Source organism: Battus philenor, unplaced genomic scaffold (assembly GCF_028537555.1).
Source record: "Battus philenor isolate CCGP_79_NKW_IND1 unplaced genomic scaffold, ilBatPhil1.0.hap1 SCAF_12, whole genome shotgun sequence".
Taxonomy (NCBI): domain Eukaryota; kingdom Metazoa; phylum Arthropoda; class Insecta; order Lepidoptera; family Papilionidae; genus Battus; species Battus philenor.
The window spans coordinates 11,089,762-11,107,716 of NW_027181674.1; the positions used below are offsets into that span (position 1 = coordinate 11,089,762).

At 34.8% G+C, this 17,955-nt stretch overlaps 2 protein-coding genes across 2 annotated transcripts in view; one reads left to right on the top strand and one right to left on the bottom strand.

Annotated features, from left to right (window-relative positions):
• Positions 1-148: 148 nt before the first annotated feature.
• LOC137933005 (radial spoke head 1 homolog) lies at positions 149-1,795 on the top strand. The gene is made up of 4 exons (XM_068776731.1): positions 149-243; positions 554-704; positions 798-1,274; positions 1,526-1,795. The coding sequence occupies exons 1-4, from the start codon at positions 196-198 to the stop codon at positions 1,765-1,767; spliced, it is 918 nt and encodes a 305-aa protein (XP_068632832.1). The 5' UTR covers positions 149-195; the 3' UTR covers positions 1,768-1,795.
• Positions 1,796-7,693: 5,898 nt separating this feature from the next.
• Positions 7,694-17,955, bottom strand: part of LOC137932698 (anaphase-promoting complex subunit 11-like) — a 50,909-nt gene continuing 40,647 nt past the window's right edge. The window contains exon 3 of the mRNA XM_068776344.1: positions 7,694-8,366. Within this exon, the coding sequence (XP_068632445.1) occupies positions 8,226-8,366 (141 nt within the window). The 3' untranslated portion in view covers positions 7,694-8,225. The remainder of the gene's footprint in view (positions 8,367-17,955) is intronic.

Consider the following 17,955-nt stretch of genomic DNA (forward strand, 5'->3'; position numbering starts at 1 on the left):
CGCGTATTATAGAACACCAAAAAATGGAAATAAACGAAACGAAAACGATTTGCACGCAAGCCATATAGTATCAATTTTAAAAAGCTATAGTTTGACATCTGTCAACTTTTTTTATAAAAGACAGGTAAAGCTTTGCAATAAAGTACTCATTTGTAATTTGTGGTTTTCTTAATTTTAGTTAAGGCATAAACAAGCATGCCGGGCGTTAAAGGCGAGGGTGGAGAAGACGAAGATACAATAGGCGTAATAAACTGTTTTCCATACTATTTGTATAGTTTACATTACTATATAAATAAATTATTCATCATTGGACTGATGATGTATGATGATAATTTTTCTGATTTATTTATTTTTAAACATTGTTGAAATGTTTTTGTGTATGATATATATACACGAGCATTACATTGTATCTCACGTAAATTCATTACCTTGTCTTACTTATAATAATGAATAACAAATACTTTGAATACTAAATCGGAAAGGAGCATTAGGCGCTTTTAGGTTATTTTACCAGTGCTGTAATGATCAAACAAATATTTACTTATTTATATAGATTTATGTAGGAGGGCGAAATCTTGACGGTGATAGACACGGCGAGGGTTGGGCAGTGTTACCCAATGGGGATTTTTACCAAGGTTGCTATTGCCGTGGCATGCGAAACGGAAAGGGATTGTACGTCTTTAAGAATGGAGCACGCTACGAAGGTACCTATTAAGATATATGTTGATATTATTACATACGACAGAAGTTGTGTGTGAGACCTGTTTAGATATCAAACATATCACTTATATTTAAAGGTGAATGGCGCCGTGCCATGAAGTACGGCGTGGGTCATATGACGTATCCCGATGGCTCCCGTTATGAAGGCGACTGGAGATACGATTTAAAACAAGGTTTCGGTGCATACTATTACCCGAATGGCGATATTTACGAAGGTGCCTGGTTCAAAGGCAGACGCCACGGCTTGGGGACGTATTTCTTCGCAGAATATCAAGTTAAATTCATGGGAACCTGGGTTGACGGCGTGATGTACGGCCCCGGTCAAATAATATATCCCAGGGTTCGTTTTCATGGTTCCTGGTTAAAGGGACTTCCTAAGGGGCCTGGCTGTTTCGTTTTTGATACAAATTGTATGCAACATGGATTTTACGAATTGATTAAAGATCCAAAACTTGAAGAATTTGGCGAAGGGGAAGAAGAGAAAGAAGATAAAGAGCAGAAGGAAGAAAAACTGGGCGAAGGCGAGGAAGAAATAGAAATTGACGAAACGTTGGGTAAATCAAATTAATTGTGTTGACAATATTGCAAACCCTAAAGGCGTTCGACTTTTATATGAAAAACATTTGAGATATTTTTTTATTTCAGTTTTTGTCTTAACTCTGATTTTTCTCGTACTCGCACTACTTTTAATATTTTATAAAAAAATTATAATTACTAATTTATTTAAAAAAATAGAAATATGAACATTTTTTTACTCTATTATAATTTTTGAATTTGTATAGAACTGTACGTTTTTAAATTAAAGGTAAGATTGCTGTGTGGCGCGCTCGCAGTGTAACGGCCTACATGCCCGAATACCTTCCGCCGGAGCCCGTCCCTTTGCCCATTCACGACTCACTGCCCTCGCTCTCGCACGAGAGCGTCACAACGGAGTTACTGCAATTCGAGCCGCCGTCTGTCGCGTCCGAGCACGAAGGTGGGGATGACAACGACTCGTGGTTACTCCATCGGCAGCAATTCCTCGAAGAACCCGAACGAAAGGAGTAATACGACGTATTAATATACATAATACATATTTCCGCATTATGTGTTTTTAATATATACAATTTCTTACACTATTAGTGTTTACAGTTCATCATGTCAACCGACTAAATGACGTGTTGAAAACTTTATACGAAATATAAATGTAGAATAACAGTTTTTAACAAGCGTACAATACAATAAAAACCTAAAAATTTCTATTTTTTTTATGAATTTTTAGTTAAATTTGTTATGAAGAGTAATAATCAATGATGAGAAAAATGTCATTGGTTTACAAATGATTATTTCCAAAAAGAACTCAGAAAAATATATTGATACGTACCAGGGGTGGCCAGGCTGATAGTGAGAGCCATTTTTAGTAATTTGAAATTTTTTACGAGCCGCAAATGAATACGCATTTAAAAAACGCAAAAGAATTTTTTTTACAAAAATATTTAACCAGATTATTTAAACAAAAGTAAAAAATATGTGTATTGAAGTTAGATATAATGGCACCAGTATATGACAGCACTCCTAACAATACTTAAGATACCGGTTAATTAATTATGATCCGTATTTGGATTTCGTTAATTTTATGGTGGAATAATAATAATATATACTAAACTAATCAAACGAGTAATTAGTTTCGATTTTCCAGAATCTGACATAGGTAATGTAAATTTTAATATAGAAATAATTCGACACAATAGTTTAAAGTCGCATGTAGCACGTGAGCCGCAATTTGGCGGCCCCTGATACAAACTAATAATAAAAAATGAGATCTGCTTATAATCAACAACAGGGATTGCTTGCTTCCTTTTCTACAGCTGCATGCTGAGGATAAAAACCATACAAATTTGTTCCATGTCACCTAATTTTTTTTTACAAAAAACATCAGTTCAAATTACTATAGATTAACTATGGTTAGTCTGATATAGGTAAGTGTATAGTGTTTCTTTCATTTACACCGTACAAATAAAACTAAGACAACAGTTTAGGGTATCTCTGTATATTGTGGTGCACTTTATAAATATACACAAATCAGATCGAAGCAAGTGAAGTAAGTGTCTTATTGTACACATATTAGAGAAGGCATTATTCGGGCCTCTGTTCTATGAATTCTTACTGCCTTTTGTTACTGTTTATCACTAATAAAGTAAATAAATAAATATTATATTGCTTCCAACAAACTATATGTCTTTCCAGCACAATTGTTAGGCTACCATCCTGTGAACATCTAATATACAAATATTAGAATTCCTCCTACAAGCTTTAACAAAGTGAATATAAAAAGAAAAAACCCAAATACAAACAATACTCTCTATAAATTGCCATAAATTCATTGTATTATCTAAATATTATAGTTTAACACACATGAGAGGTCTCAGTATATTTACACATTTTCACAATTTCATATGCATAAACGTCTAATACTTACAGGTATACTAAAGATCAATGGACATGAATAAAATGACATATAAAGCTCTTCAAAAACAAAGTAATACATTTACAGTACCACTTCCTTGCAATAAAACAAGCAGTGAATTATTATTTTATTACAAATATAGTTAAAGTTAAAGTCATTCAGGCAGTAGGTAGATCAAACAGCATTCAGATGGATGACCTACTGAGGCCTTAAATTTCTATCAGAGACCATATACCTGCATTTGTAGCATATGATGGTCACCCAACACAATAAAATAGACATACAGTCTTGTTAAGGTCATTACCACTCCTAACTGGTCCTACTGGAAATCTATGAGCATGGTCCATGTCTGTCGGCAGTCCTGCAGCTAAATGAAAGATGAATATATTTAATAAAATTTAAGTCTTAATTAAAAAATTACTTATCAAATCTCAATTATTTATTATGTTTTAAATAGTAAATTACATGGAAACCTTAGAACAACAGTATTCAAGCAAGCACTTTTTGATTGTAAAGAGATTTTACAATTTAATGAAATTAAAGAAATGTGAAATATTTTATTACATCAGTTATATTTTAAACTAATAGATACAGTTAAATAGATACGACGTAAATACTAAAACATTCTGGAAGTATAAACATTTACATATATGCTAATAAGTGACTAACATACAAGAAGAAATTTAAAATAATAATAATTAGAATAAAAGAAGACTGATTTCCAGTATCATTGGTTGTTCAAAATACGTTTTGCTATGAGGACATTATACTAGCTAAATCTAAATTTATTTATGTTTGTGGATTTGGTGTTGGGTTATTATTTGAAGCAGAATTATTATTATCAAAAGTAGCCTTATTCTTAAGTAAATAGGCTGCTAAGTAGTTTATGGGGTCTGGCGGTCTCTCTTTGGCTAAAGCTGACAGTCCTTGTAATAAAATAGGAACAACGGTTTGGTCTAGGTACTGGCGTGTTGGTAGTGCATTGAGATCAATTCTTGACTTTCGATTAGCGTTTGTTTCGTTTTCTTTTTCCATTGATATAATTTTCTGTAAGTTAATAATGAAAATTTAAATATATTTCGTAAACAAGGATTTTGTTAATTAACTTTTTTTCCTATTTACCTTAACAGAATCCGGTATTTTTGTTGACGTATGTTCGTCTTTAGGCGTTTGATTGGTTTGCAGCGAGCTCCCTGACATCGGTTGCAGTTGTTGTTTAACAAATAACTCCCTTATTAATTGTAAATAACGTACTCTACTAATAAAATTTTTAAAATTTTGTGGTGACAGGTCTCTTGATTATTTGACATATGTATTTTTTAATATAGTGGTTAAGTTTCGGATACTTACCTCGCGAGTGTTGACATAAATAAAATGGCACAGATTAAATCTAAGAAATTTTAAAACATTAAAAGTGAATCTACATACATCTACATAAGGCTACAGTATTTATTTTGCTTAAAGTTAATTCATTACATTTATTTGTTTTTCCTGAAAAATTAAAAAAAATATTGTTTATTACAACGGCAAACTCAATATTAACCCTGTCGAATTCCTCAGTATAATTTCAATATTGACCGGAATCTTTTTTACTTCAGCCTTGTGTATAATAAAAACGTAATACAGGTTTGAGTGGACTTATAGTAAGTATTATATATGAAAAAAATAAATAATATAATTTTTGTTTCGTCATAAATAAGCTAAAATGGCAAAGGAAACCAAAATTAATAACTAGTTTTGAAATTTGGTCGACATGTACGCGCGCTGGTCAAAAGTCTCTTTTAAAATTGCATTTGTTATATTGTACGATGAACACAAATTTATGAAAGCATATTGGTAACAGTACGTTTTAGAATCTTTTTTGGATTACAGGAAAATGAAATAAAGGGTTTTTAAAGTTTAATTCTTATTTTGGAAAGACGTTAAGAGTACTTTAGCAGGTACTTACTTGAACGCTATAGTGTGAAGCATACCGCATGGCTTTTTCACATGGAATGTTCGTATTGTTAAAATTACATGGCTACATGGTCCTTCCACGCTCAGCAGTAGACTGTGCTTTAGTGATTTTGAATTAATTCTTAGATTTAATCCTTCATCTTATTACCATTCTGCAATCGACTTTTAGAAGAAGTAAGGTAAAAAGAATTGTGGCTGAAAAAATCGAAATAATAGGAGCTCAAAGAATGCGGCAACTATGAACCGAAACTGTGATAACTATGTGTCCCAAGTTCAGATTACTTAAAAGAGTGTCTTAAACATCTAGATAGGAAAAATATATATATGGACAAACAAGATCGACGCTGTTACATTTGTGATGCAAATTTGAGAATAAATAAACAATACGATATTAATCTAAATAAATAGGCGATGACATAAAATCTTGAAGTGTCGCTGGATTTCTTTGTGAGGTTTAATTAGGAATGAGGAGAACCGTACCGTAAGTTATTAACAAACTCCAGCGAACTGGCAAGTTAAAGTGGCTGTAGGCAGATCGTCTAGCGTGCAGAATAGTCGGCCCCTAGGGCTTTATGCTTCTGGAGTGGATATTATGGACGGGCAAGCTCAGTGTAGGACATCCACCCACAATGTAAACAAAAGACATTGTTAAGGACGTCGGAACACTCTGATACACGCCAGTCTTATGAGAAATCCCGGGGGGAGGCCAATGTCCAGCAGAGGACATGCTGCGGCTGAAATTATGATCATTAAGTTTTTTGTACTCGTATTATTAAAGTTTTTCTTTACATATTATGAATGTATCATAGGGCATCTACGACAGAACGATAACTACAACAGATTGAGAACTCCAGTTTCTCAGTGATATGAGTCCTGATGGACACAGATATAATGGAGATTCTCTATGCCCGTGTTTATCGATCGCACATTGGTGATCAGACGAAAAATAAGCTCATTCGATATCTGTATGTGCACCCCTTCTGCTCAACTCGTGCTACTAGGGGATTTTAACGCCCGGTTTTCCCATAACCCTTCACTGACATTCTGGAAGACAAACGCGCAAACTTGCCTTAACTCAGTTGGTCCAAGGGGCTACAAGGGTACCCGATATTAACGGATATACAGCTAATTGCTTAGATCTACTGACAACAGATCCACACTTCAAGTAATGGCTTATTTTATTCTATTTGCCGATCTGCTACAATCCTATTAAGCTCGCCCATAGTTTGTGAGCTGAATGTGGACGCGTTGAAGCGCAAAAACATGAAGCATACCTGGCCTAAGTAATGCTTTATCCCTCAAAGTTAAGGACATTCGCAAAAATAAGAAAGCTTCTAACAGGAATGCCAAGATCTGCAAAAAAGTTCATAAGATGTCTTACTTCGACAATTCAGCCAAATAGGGATCAAACTTGCTTGATATCTTGCGGGTAGCAAAGCGTTTTAGTCTTTGGTCTAGTTGAAGCGAATTTCTATCGATATTCTGTGCCTCCGCTGTTAAAACAAGACGGGTAATTGGCTCACACCGCACGGAAAAAGTAGAAATGTTTGCCTAACTCTTCGCGGAAAATTCTCGTCTAGATGCGGCCGGTGCGATACCTCGTCACTGGAAAATCACATCCGCCAGGCTGTCGTACGCAGAACTCTGCCCCGCCTAGATATGAACAAAGCTAGTTGCTCTAATGGAATACCAGCCATTGTTCTAAAGCCCTATGCTCCTGAGCTTGTGTCAATTTTAACACGCTTGTTTCGCTCACGCTCTCCCTTAAGATTGGTCAAGTACCGAAATCTTGGAAGCTTGCAACCTTTGCCCAAGAAAAGAACTCGTGGCGACCCCTCTAATTATCACTCCATTTCTATTACGTCAATATTCTGCAAGACTATGGAACGTGTACTGAATAGTTGACTCCTGACCTAACTCGAAGCCAATAATTTTCGCATTGAACGGCAGTACGGACTTCGCCGAAATCGGACACACCAAGATAACTCTTAAGTCTGTACGTAGAACAGATCAGATCATGTGTAAATTACTTAAGCCATTTGTGGAATGGGCCGGCGAAGTGCCAGCTCGAAGCTTTAAACTCCATACTGGGACAAGATAAGAGGCTGATTGGTAATGGTGCTTTAGTTTGCTCTAACCTTGAAGCATTGGCGAAAAGTTGCCAGTTTATCGGTATTCTTAACACTGCATCTTGGAGAGGGTGCGTCAGAATTACGCCAAATAATTGCTTCATCTCTTTTCTTCCATTGCGTCTTGTTGTCCAGACGCACGGATTCACGACATCCGTACAAGGTTGAAATCCCTTCTACCCGCACTGAGCGTTTCGCTAATAATTTTATAGTGCGAATTGCACTGTTTCCAGACAACTATCACTAAGGAGTCTTCGAGACAAGAGTGAATAGGTTTCTTATAGATATGTAACATAGTAAACTTCGACATCAAACGAGACAAAGGTCCAATGCTTCGTTTATAAAAGGAAAAAAAAAAGAATTATTTGGAATCAATGTCAATCTAGAAAGTTGGACAGGATAGAGCTAAAATGAATTATTAACATGAAATAAAGAAAACAAATATGTTTTTACTATTTAATAAAAAAAAATTAACAATGAAACTTATTATATAATTCACACCATATACATAACACACATTAATCACACTTTATTTTTTAATGTTTTATATTAGTGATAGGTTGGTTCTACTTCAACAGTTCGCCTCCCAAATCCTGTAGTAATCTGTGGATTACTTAAGAATGCTATATTACACTATTTGATTAGTCAGGTACCTAGGTTGCTAGTTGTCTATTAAAACACTGCAAGTTTAATAGATAATAGCTTGCACAGAAATAGTAAAATACTTGTGAAAATTTTCTTTCTCCTGTATAAAAGGATAAGAAACTAATTATTCTTTACAACGATACCTATACCGCAGTAGTTTTTACTCAACTTTAGTTATAGGTATTTCGCGCAATTCTTTGGATGTTTAAAGTGGTTTTTTTTATTTTAAAAGCATTGATGTTTTGTTTTTTAAAACAGGATTTAGTAAGCTAGGTTGTACTTAAAACAAAATGATTTCGGTGGATGGAAGTGAAAGCAGGGCCAAGGCACTAAGTGCGCAGGTAATGCGGGGGCGGCGGCGCGGGACGCAGGCGTGGCGCGCGCTCAAGCTGCCGGCGCCACGCCGCCATAGCCTCGCTGAGGGACCATAGCTCCGACAGCAGCGACAGGTCCAACTGCCGTAGACTAGCCTGGAAATGATAGCAAACTAAAGTTAATCACTTTATTCAATTTAACGTTGCTTAGCTGGTTCTAAACCTAGAAGATCATAATTGACTAATAAAATAAATAACCTAATTGCTCACAACAAAGCTCAGTGTAAATTAAAATACTTGTCCTTATCTGTCAATCATTTCACGGCAATCAAAACATGTAAGTTATGATATATACGATAAATATATATATTATAAATTGCACATATAAATAACGACAGTATTATTACATAATTACTAAAGTGTTGTAGTGAGAAAATGGAGAACTTATTTTTGTAAACAAATGATATAAATAGCCCTATAAATAATAACTCTGAAAACGTTTTTATTAATATTTTTGTCAACAGATAGTGGGTAGACGAAAATATTGAAAAATAAATATTAAATAATTATTCAAATAATATTGGCTAATTGTCGAACTACAGTTAAAGAAGTTGCTGAAGATATAAATGCACTGATTGGCTCTTGTTATTTGCTGTTTACCAATGATTTGCGCCAATTCGCTGCGTAATTCGTATCAATATTTCTCAACTTCGAACAAAAACAGGGCTTTAAAGCTGTTGGGCTCTGTCTGCAAAACTCAAAATTACTCCAAAGCATATAACTGATGACGAATAATCGGTTTATAGTTATGACGCGCCCACCTAAGCTCACACATCCCAATGGAAGCTGCCGCATGAGTCAAGAACGAAAATAATTCGGTTGAATGTCAAGGTATAGTTCGTAGTTTTCTCCGGTTGCATGGGCGGGGAGCATTAGCAGTTCTTGTTATAGGGTAGACCGATCAATAACGAAGACTACCTGTAAGTGCGCAATTTGCAAGGAGCAATCGGTCAGAAATGCCCGGATTTGTTGAAGAAAAAAATTGGCTTGTACCATGACAACACAATCACACGAACACTGATGATGGCATAGCCATCCTATTCCCCAGCTTTTTCTAAAATCGAAAATGATAATGAAAAGACGATGCTGTGCTGCGATTGAGAGGATAAAGATGGCATAGAAAGAGGAGCTGAACATCACAAAATAAAATTGGAGTGCTTCGAGGATTGAAAAAACGTTGACACAAGAATATAAGATCTAAAGGGGATTATTTTGAAAGAAAAAATAGACCTTCTAAAATTATTTTTGAACACTCGTGAATTTTCGAAGTTTTATACACGTACCTCGCATTTTGGTTGTAAATGCATATTAATGAAAAAAAATGGGATATTTTGATACTGTTTCAGAATTGTTTTCATATAAGAGTTTTTGATATAAGAGGCGTGGCAAGGTTTTCTAAACTTTTAATGGTTTCTTTTTATTATTTAATTGTGTTTTCTAGTACTGTAAACTATTTACTCAAGGTAACTAACATTTACTACTGAAATGGTGCTATGCCAATAATATAACCACCTCTATCCTGGAGAATTGATAAGTTCATATTAATAATACATAGGAAGGGAATAATTGTTTGTGGCTCCTTTTATTGAATTTATACTCGTTCAAACTACGTGTTGACGACACGGTTTCGAGTCGATGTACCGATTATATGGCCGGTGATATCACATAATTAGTTCCAAAGTGGAATAAAAAAAACTAAAATCAACGAGGAAATTCTTTCGTGAGTGTCGTGATCCCTAACATACACATGTATAGACACAGTGTAGGAAACGCAAACATTAACTTATTCCTCGTAATAAATGGTAAATATAAATAAAATAATACTAATAATGTAGAAATTACAAACTTAAATACAAACAATCGTTTTGATGTATGTAACGGATAGAATTTGTAATTTCTTTCAAGTAACGATTACCTTAAATACAAAAAAAATAAGGCGTTATCTATACTTATATACATTTATATATTCTGTATTACCACTATTCTATAAGAGAATATATCTATTATTTCTGATATAAATTTAATCACAACAACAAGGACCATCACGCAGTAAAAGTGCTATATTCGGTTACACAACTACCTACACTACTCAGCACTTTTCACGTCGTTACACAAAAAGAAATTTGCATGATTGCTTCTGCGATAGGACTTTTAAAAATAATCAATAAAGTCGCCCGTTTATTTGAGTTGGCATGGTTGATGTAATTGTGAATTTATGATAATTATTCTTAGCTTAAATTTTATTTTTAATGAATATCATTACCAGCATAAATAACAAAATTTCTGTGGTATGTCAATGTCCGCTAAAACTGTTTTTGTTGAGTTTATATAAATGAAAAAAAATTGCATAAGCAACTACTCGTATTATATACAAAGACCTTCTGTGTACTCGCTTGCGTTCACTACAACCAGGTTGCACAATGCGAGTGATATTATTGAATTTACTTATATATTCTTTTCATATTAAAGCGGCTTACAAAACTATTTTTATAATACCTGAAGGTAATTCTTTACTGTTTTATTACAATAGTATAATGGGATTAACAGATACGTTCCGTTTTTCTGGTCAGAGATTTCCGTCCGTAAGGCCTTTTGTTCGACATAAAGTCGGGGTCAAGAGGCGACACCTGCGACTCGTTCTGTGAAGCGTGCTGGTGCTGTAAGCAAGTACCACTTGTTCGAATTTGAGTCGATCCGGTTAACACAAAAAAGACCAGCGAAACGACCATTAACATCAACATAATTTTAGCCGTAAGACGTCCACAGTTGGACATTGGCCCTCCTCAATCGCTCAACGTTGCTTGCAGTTAATTTAGGTGTAAATTGGCATTCCTTGGCTAGTAGTATGAGAACAATAGAATGAGTTAATTGCGATCATGATATGAAAAGGAGTAAACGTTTTTTGTTCGGTATACGTGTATCGTAATGTATTTCTTATAAGAATGCTTATAAGAATATTCCTAACTCAATTTTCCGTATTAAATCTAAATCTATTTTTAACGTTTATATTTAAGGAACCCCGAAATTAGAAAAGCAGCAAAAAGGGATTCTGGGATGGGAAATTTAAGATAAAATTAAAGAGTAGTCAATAAGTGATTGTATCGTTCTGAAATGTCAAGCCGGCGGTGGCAATGTGTAATTAAATAGTGTTTGATTGTCGCTAGCGTTTTTAGTATCGCAAATATACAATTCGTGTTCGGTCGACAAGCAGTCGACCTTAGCGTTAGGAATGCGGCGCGATCGCTTGGATGTGGGTCGGCGGGCGGTGAGATATGCGGACCGCTTGCTGCTGCGACACCTGTCACACCACGAGCACGCGCTAGCGGACCCTACGATTTTGCAGAAAAATAACGAGAGCAGACAGAGTACACAATGTACTGGTCAACTGGTCTTTAGAGAATTAAAAATAGAAGCGACGTGGACCGTACTCAATGCAACCGATCTCTATTTATCAATTTGTATTACTTCGGGTTCATTACACTGCAGGGCGACCCAGGTTTACAAGTAGGTTCGCAGATGCTTGCGCATTGCATATGCGCGCCTTAAGACGCAGGGTGGCTTTATTCCAAAGGCATCGAATTATCGCACGTAAAAATTGGACTCTTTGGTGGCAGAAACAGACGCTGATTTACATAAGTACGAAAAGTCTCTTATGCACAATCAAATATCGTTCGTTTTTTTGTACCGTTCGATATTAAAAGTAAACTATTTTTATCGAACTATTTGGTGAGAATGCGAATAGTTTACATAAACTTTTATAGTAAATAGGTGTCGCGGTAAAGTTCTATAATTAATGGAATAAAAACGTAATACTAACTAAATGTTAAAACTTGAAATCGTTATTTTTGCAATAGTATCAGTATTTAAAACCCATATTAGGCTTGCGACGTGGATTTCCAAAGAACACAATTAAAAAGAAATCAGCAAATGGACTATTTTATGCCGGCATGAAATTTTATGATCTGAGCTGATTGTAGATTGCTGCAACTGTGAACAGTGCATTATAACACGTTGCATTGGTGTGGGGGATATTACTGAACGTAAATATTTTGCAAACGTTACATATTTGTATTTAAAAAGTTTAGCCAATTTAAAAAAAAAAAAAAAAACAGACACGTTTAAAAAGTTTATTATTATAGTTATTTTTTAATTAACGCGTATTTTTGATGTATTCGATGTACAGTAATATTTTAGACAAATAGATACGAATGTGAAAATGCGTTTTGTCATAATTATTTATCTATTTTTTATTGTTGTACAGTGCCACGAAACAAATCCTTATAAAAAAAACTTCGTTATTCGTTGCTTTATGCATCTATGATCCGGTCCGTAAAGGTACATTATACCTGCGATTAAGTTGAATGAATATTGTTTGTTTACACATTTGTATAATATTACAACCGTTGGTTTCGTCCGACGAAAGGTAAATGACCTAGACGCTACAATGGACAACCAGATTAACAGAGCAAGACCTTCTCACTAGTATCAACTCGACAATATCCCGGTAGTATTAAAAATTAACTATTTGTATTTATGAATTTTATAAGAGACATGTCTGTAAAGCTCGTCGTACGCACTTAGGGAGGCAACAAGGAATTAAAAAATAATTTATGTGGAAACTAAAAAAAAACAAGGTTTATTTTAATCGAAATTACAGATATCATTTATAAAAAAATGTTAAAGTAAAACACATATAAAGTGAGGCTGTCTTGCGGATCGAATCTTGGGCGAACGGGACACCGCGGTGTAGCGTGACGTCAGTAGTCATGCGTGAACATTGCACTTTTTCTTCGCATTCCCGGCGAGATTGAGCAGGAAAGGGGGAAAGTGGATATTAGAATCCGCAGCACGATCCGGTGCAGGCGAGGAATGCAATTTTGCATACACGACTGCGCATCTCGTCGACGGAGCGGTGTTGTGCGCGTGATGTTCCATGAAATACGACGCGCTCAACACGACACCGCTACTCGTTACCGAATAACGTTTTGCTTCTAATTCGATTATTTACAAAGGAAACGTTTCTCGCTACATCAAATTTCTTGCTGCGGAAACACCCAGATATTTATTTCGATATTTAATTATTATCATTAAGGCTAATCCATTTCATACGTGAAATTAACGTAATTAGTGCTCTTTATACGTTTATAATAAGTGCACCTTTTATTTTCAGACCGCCCCAACCACTGCACTTGCAGATATCTGCGCGATTTCTGAAGAGGTTTTACAACATTGTAGTTGACTACGTTGATAAATATATATATCTTCATAGTTTGACGTCAAAGCTCAAGTGATACTATTTTTGACATCGCGCGCTTATGAATATGGAACAACCTCTTATAATCGTGCTCAAACCAACGTAGAAAAGGAGAATAGATTCATTTAAATACATTTATTAAGTCTGCAGGTCCTTAGTTATCTATTAATTTCGCGACACGGTCTTGGTGCTATCTTCGACTGTAGGGATAAAAACTTCTGCTTTCGGACAAGATTTCTTTGAATTCTTTCCCTTGCTGCTTTGATCGCCTTTTTCGTACGAACATTACATGGATGGCCAAATCTTTTACTGTCACAAACAGAGGAGGTTTCTTTATACCTATAAACAACCCAGTGCACAAATATTGGACTAATACAAGCTAGCTTATAGAGATTTTTAATAATTATATTTGGTACACTATCCACTTTATGTAATGCTATCAAAGCCACTCGGATTTCCTTATCACTCTTTTATCTTAATATCACAAAAAATATTTTACAGGTATACTGTCGCGGAAGTAAGAAAACACAATAAAAAATCATTAAAATAACAGATTCCGAATTAAAATTTTGTATATTTTTAATTAAAACAGTATTTATGGCCAGACTAAATATATTCGTCGAGGAATAGGGCTAAATAATATAATGAATATAACGAGTTTTAGGTTTAACGGTATGCCATCGTACATACATACATATTAAATATTGCATTTACATTTTAGATGAAGTCAGTCTCACCACGCAAAAAATGAAAAATATGTATGTAAAAATAGATAGGACACCCGGCGTGTAAGTTACATGTAATGCATGTAAACAATGTTAAATAGTAAAATTTTCAAAGTAATCGTATTAAAGAACACGCGACGCATTTCTAACAAACTTACCTCAATTGATCTTTACAATACCCTTCTACTGGCGTGACGGAATAGGGTGGAATGTAATCACACGTTCACCAAAAGCCAAAGATTGTTAAAATATTATCGTTTTCATTCTGTAGTATATCTTAATATCTAGTAGTACATTTCTTTAGCTAGAATTTACTCTGCAAGCATTACAGATTTTAAAAAGATGTAGCTACTTCACATACATTCAGACGTATTATTTAACGCCCACAGAAAAATCAATTAAATACTCTGCACGTGGTTTCGTGGTTCAAAGCCATGGGTAAAATCATTTTGTGTAATAAATAGGGCGTTTAACAATATTATGAATTATGAATGGTTTGTTCATGTCGCTCATTGTGTAGCTTAAAAGAGCTACATAAAAATGCTACAATACCTGATATAGATGAAGGTTGCGAGGGCAACCAGAAATGATTAAAAAGTCATTTATATGTCTCTTTATAAGTATTCTTTTGAAATTCCTTAAGGTTATACAGGAAGAAATAAGCGGGTTTTTTTGAGTTTTAAGAAAAAAATTACGCAGTCAGTCAACCATGTGATGTAAATAACATCAAACGTAAAAAAAGTAATATTGAAAGGTAAATGATATGTAATACTCATCGTCAAATGAGAGCAAATCGGTGGTAATCTAGTGAAGTTCGGTTTTGAACAGGATTTTTTAGTTTTGTATTACACTCTGTATGAAACGTATAACATGTACAGAAATTGCGCAATAACAGCATTATTTGATCTTATACTATCTTGTTGTTTTATAATGTTAAAATACCCTAGTAGTGTAAGAACAAAGTTACCAAATAGACTACTGGCCCACGAGGTGGAGTGCAGTCCGTACCCTCTCTGACAGAAGCCTTGGGTATCAGCAATGTCTGATAAAACAGTAAACGCGTACGTTTATTATTGTAGGCTCGTGTAAATCTTGCTTGTTCAAATATTCCGTTGCATATTGTAAACCAGTTTTGACATTTATGATGGTAATTAGAAGATTTTAGTAAACAAAATGTCTGATCGCGGCAACTGCCAACCCGCTGGTTTATTTCGGATATAAATAAATTATCGTTGCTCGCGTAATACGCGCCACGAGAGAAATATGTCAAGGAAAAATTCATGTTTCACGTGAATACATTCTTGATTTGAAATGTAATAAATTTAATGGAAACTATATCTTGTTTTTCCCAATCAAAGATAAAATAACAACTAATAAAAATGGCTTACGCTCGTTTTCTCCTATAAGACGTGTCATGTTGCAGCTTCTTACGGCCAACTTAATTGAAAATCAATAAAAAAAAATATGTATATAAAGTAGTTTTTCTTCACCTTCACAATCAATATAACCGTACTATAATAAATTTATGTATTATGAGAGGTCATGAAAATCAGCATTTTCTAGTGATATTCGTGTGGTTTATTATGAGGCAAGTTAATGAGTACACTACGAGTGCAGGCTGATTACGAGGAAGCTATTCATTAACGGCTTAATGCAGTGGATGGCAGTAGAGCCCCGCGCCGACCGCAGCAGTCCACGCGAACCGCGCGCCGGTAAAACGAAAAATATTGAAAATCCCGTCACGAATTGCGTAAATGTTTTCGATAGAATATATCAAATAATTAAATAACAGTAAAGTTTATAATATTTTCTCAGTGTTTATAAGAAGCAACAAACTTTTTTAATACACTATAAGTAATCAAACTTTAATTATAAGAATATAAACTAGGGTAAAATATACAGAGTTCATGATTTTACTATCTACATAACATGGTAATGCAATATCACTGGGCACTCAAAGTTATAGTCGTCATCGTTCCTCGAATAACGAAACCCGCGTCAAATTCTGCGTACTTGAACCAATAACGCTCGCGGACGGTGCATTTCGTTAGCACGTCCTAAAGTACCCGGTTACGGCTACCTAGCGCGCAAGGGAGCAGTTACGTCAACAATCGATCGAGTTGTTATTGTAGAAGCAACTGGTTCAAAGGAAACCCTTATTAGTGCTCCGCACGTCCGGCCCATTGTGTAGTGATCCGTCTATAAAAAGGCGCTGAGACGGGAGTGCTAGCTGCGAGGCCATTTGTATAAATTCCGCGAACCTTTTTGTTAAATAAGAAAGTTTGGAACCAATATCTTTGATGTTCTCTTTTGCCACTTGACAGGGTACTATGCTTTATTTGGCGTCCTCCTTTTGTCTTTGTACTTTTTTCTGCTATAATATGGGCCATAACCGCAGGGAGCCTTAATGGTGTTACTTTAAGAAAACATCTATTATAAAACTAGTCCAAATAATATTAGATTATGTGTCATAGAATGGTAAAATTTAGCTCTTGCAAATCATGATGAAAATAAAGCCCCAGCCCCTCGGATCTGCAAGGCACAATTTCATCATATAAATGTAGCTTTGACTTCTTATAAAATATATTATAGGATGCCATAGTTAGTGTAATTAAAAACGCCTGTTTGTAGTTTCAACAGTATAACTAACGATCTAGTGTTTTGGATGGAAGTAATATAACAAATATGAATTTATTCCTTTTTTTTAGAAGAGTACACCAGAAGCAGATGCATTAAATGGTATAATTAAGCGTAGTAACAAGTTTCTGATGCACTTTTTATTTAAGATGAGTACAACTTTCACAATATTTATGATACACAAAAGGAAATAATTATGAACTCTAGGTTTATCATCACCATATCAGCTGATAGACGCATACTGCAAGGTATATTCTGAAAGATCCCCACGAGGTTAAGGTCTAATAATTATCCATATACATATATATATATATATATATATATATATATATATACATATATATATACACACATATGCATAATTATAAAATGGTAAGGTACAGCTTAATACTTATTTTACATTCACATCACAGTTAACATAAATGATTAACGACACATGACCATATCGAAGTATGAAAAACAGATTATGCTAATAATTGTTAATCCAGATATAATTCAATACAAGTATTCTCTGCTAATTCCACGTTAAGCTAGCATATGATAAATTCGTGATGTCATAATCATCCTCATGAACGCTAAAGCGAAAAAAACATTGTGTGCCTCCATTAGTTACAAGGAAACGAGACGAGGTAGCGTGAGTGCCAGGGTAATTTTGTCAATTTTGATAAAAGTCGAAATACCGTGTTTGTTTCGGCGCTATGTAAATGGTACTTCATACACACCTGGAGGCACATGCCATGTTCCTTCTTCGCACATTGTTATGAAAGCAGTTCGTCGTTGTAAATTCAACTTTTAAGGTTTCGACATTTTATTTTTATGACTAGTTAACTAGCCATGATTCTTTTAGAAAAGGTCTTATATGACCGGCGCCTCCTTGTGCTATGCTTTTGTTTTTGAAGTTTTTTTCATTAGTAACTACAGAAAAGAAGAGCGTCTGTACGACCCTTACATTGAACGCATTTTTGTTTGCCAGAAGTGGCGACGGTTCCCCAAGATGGCTTCCACTAAATACAAAACATAATAGATACAAAAACAAAAATAATACCGTAAACTATAATTACGTTGGAAG

Bases quoted from the DNA above. Each gene is read 5' to 3' on its own strand.
- LOC137933005 (XM_068776731.1), top strand. From the start codon at position 196: ATGCCGGGCGTTAAAGGCGAGGGTGGAGAAGACGAAGATACAATAGGC. The intron at 244-553 runs GTAATAAACTGT...TTATTTATATAG, and splicing joins AAGACGAAGATACAATAGGC to ATTTATGTAGGAGGGCGAAA. The intron at 705-797 runs GTACCTATTAAG...TTATATTTAAAG, and splicing joins GAATGGAGCACGCTACGAAG to GTGAATGGCGCCGTGCCATG.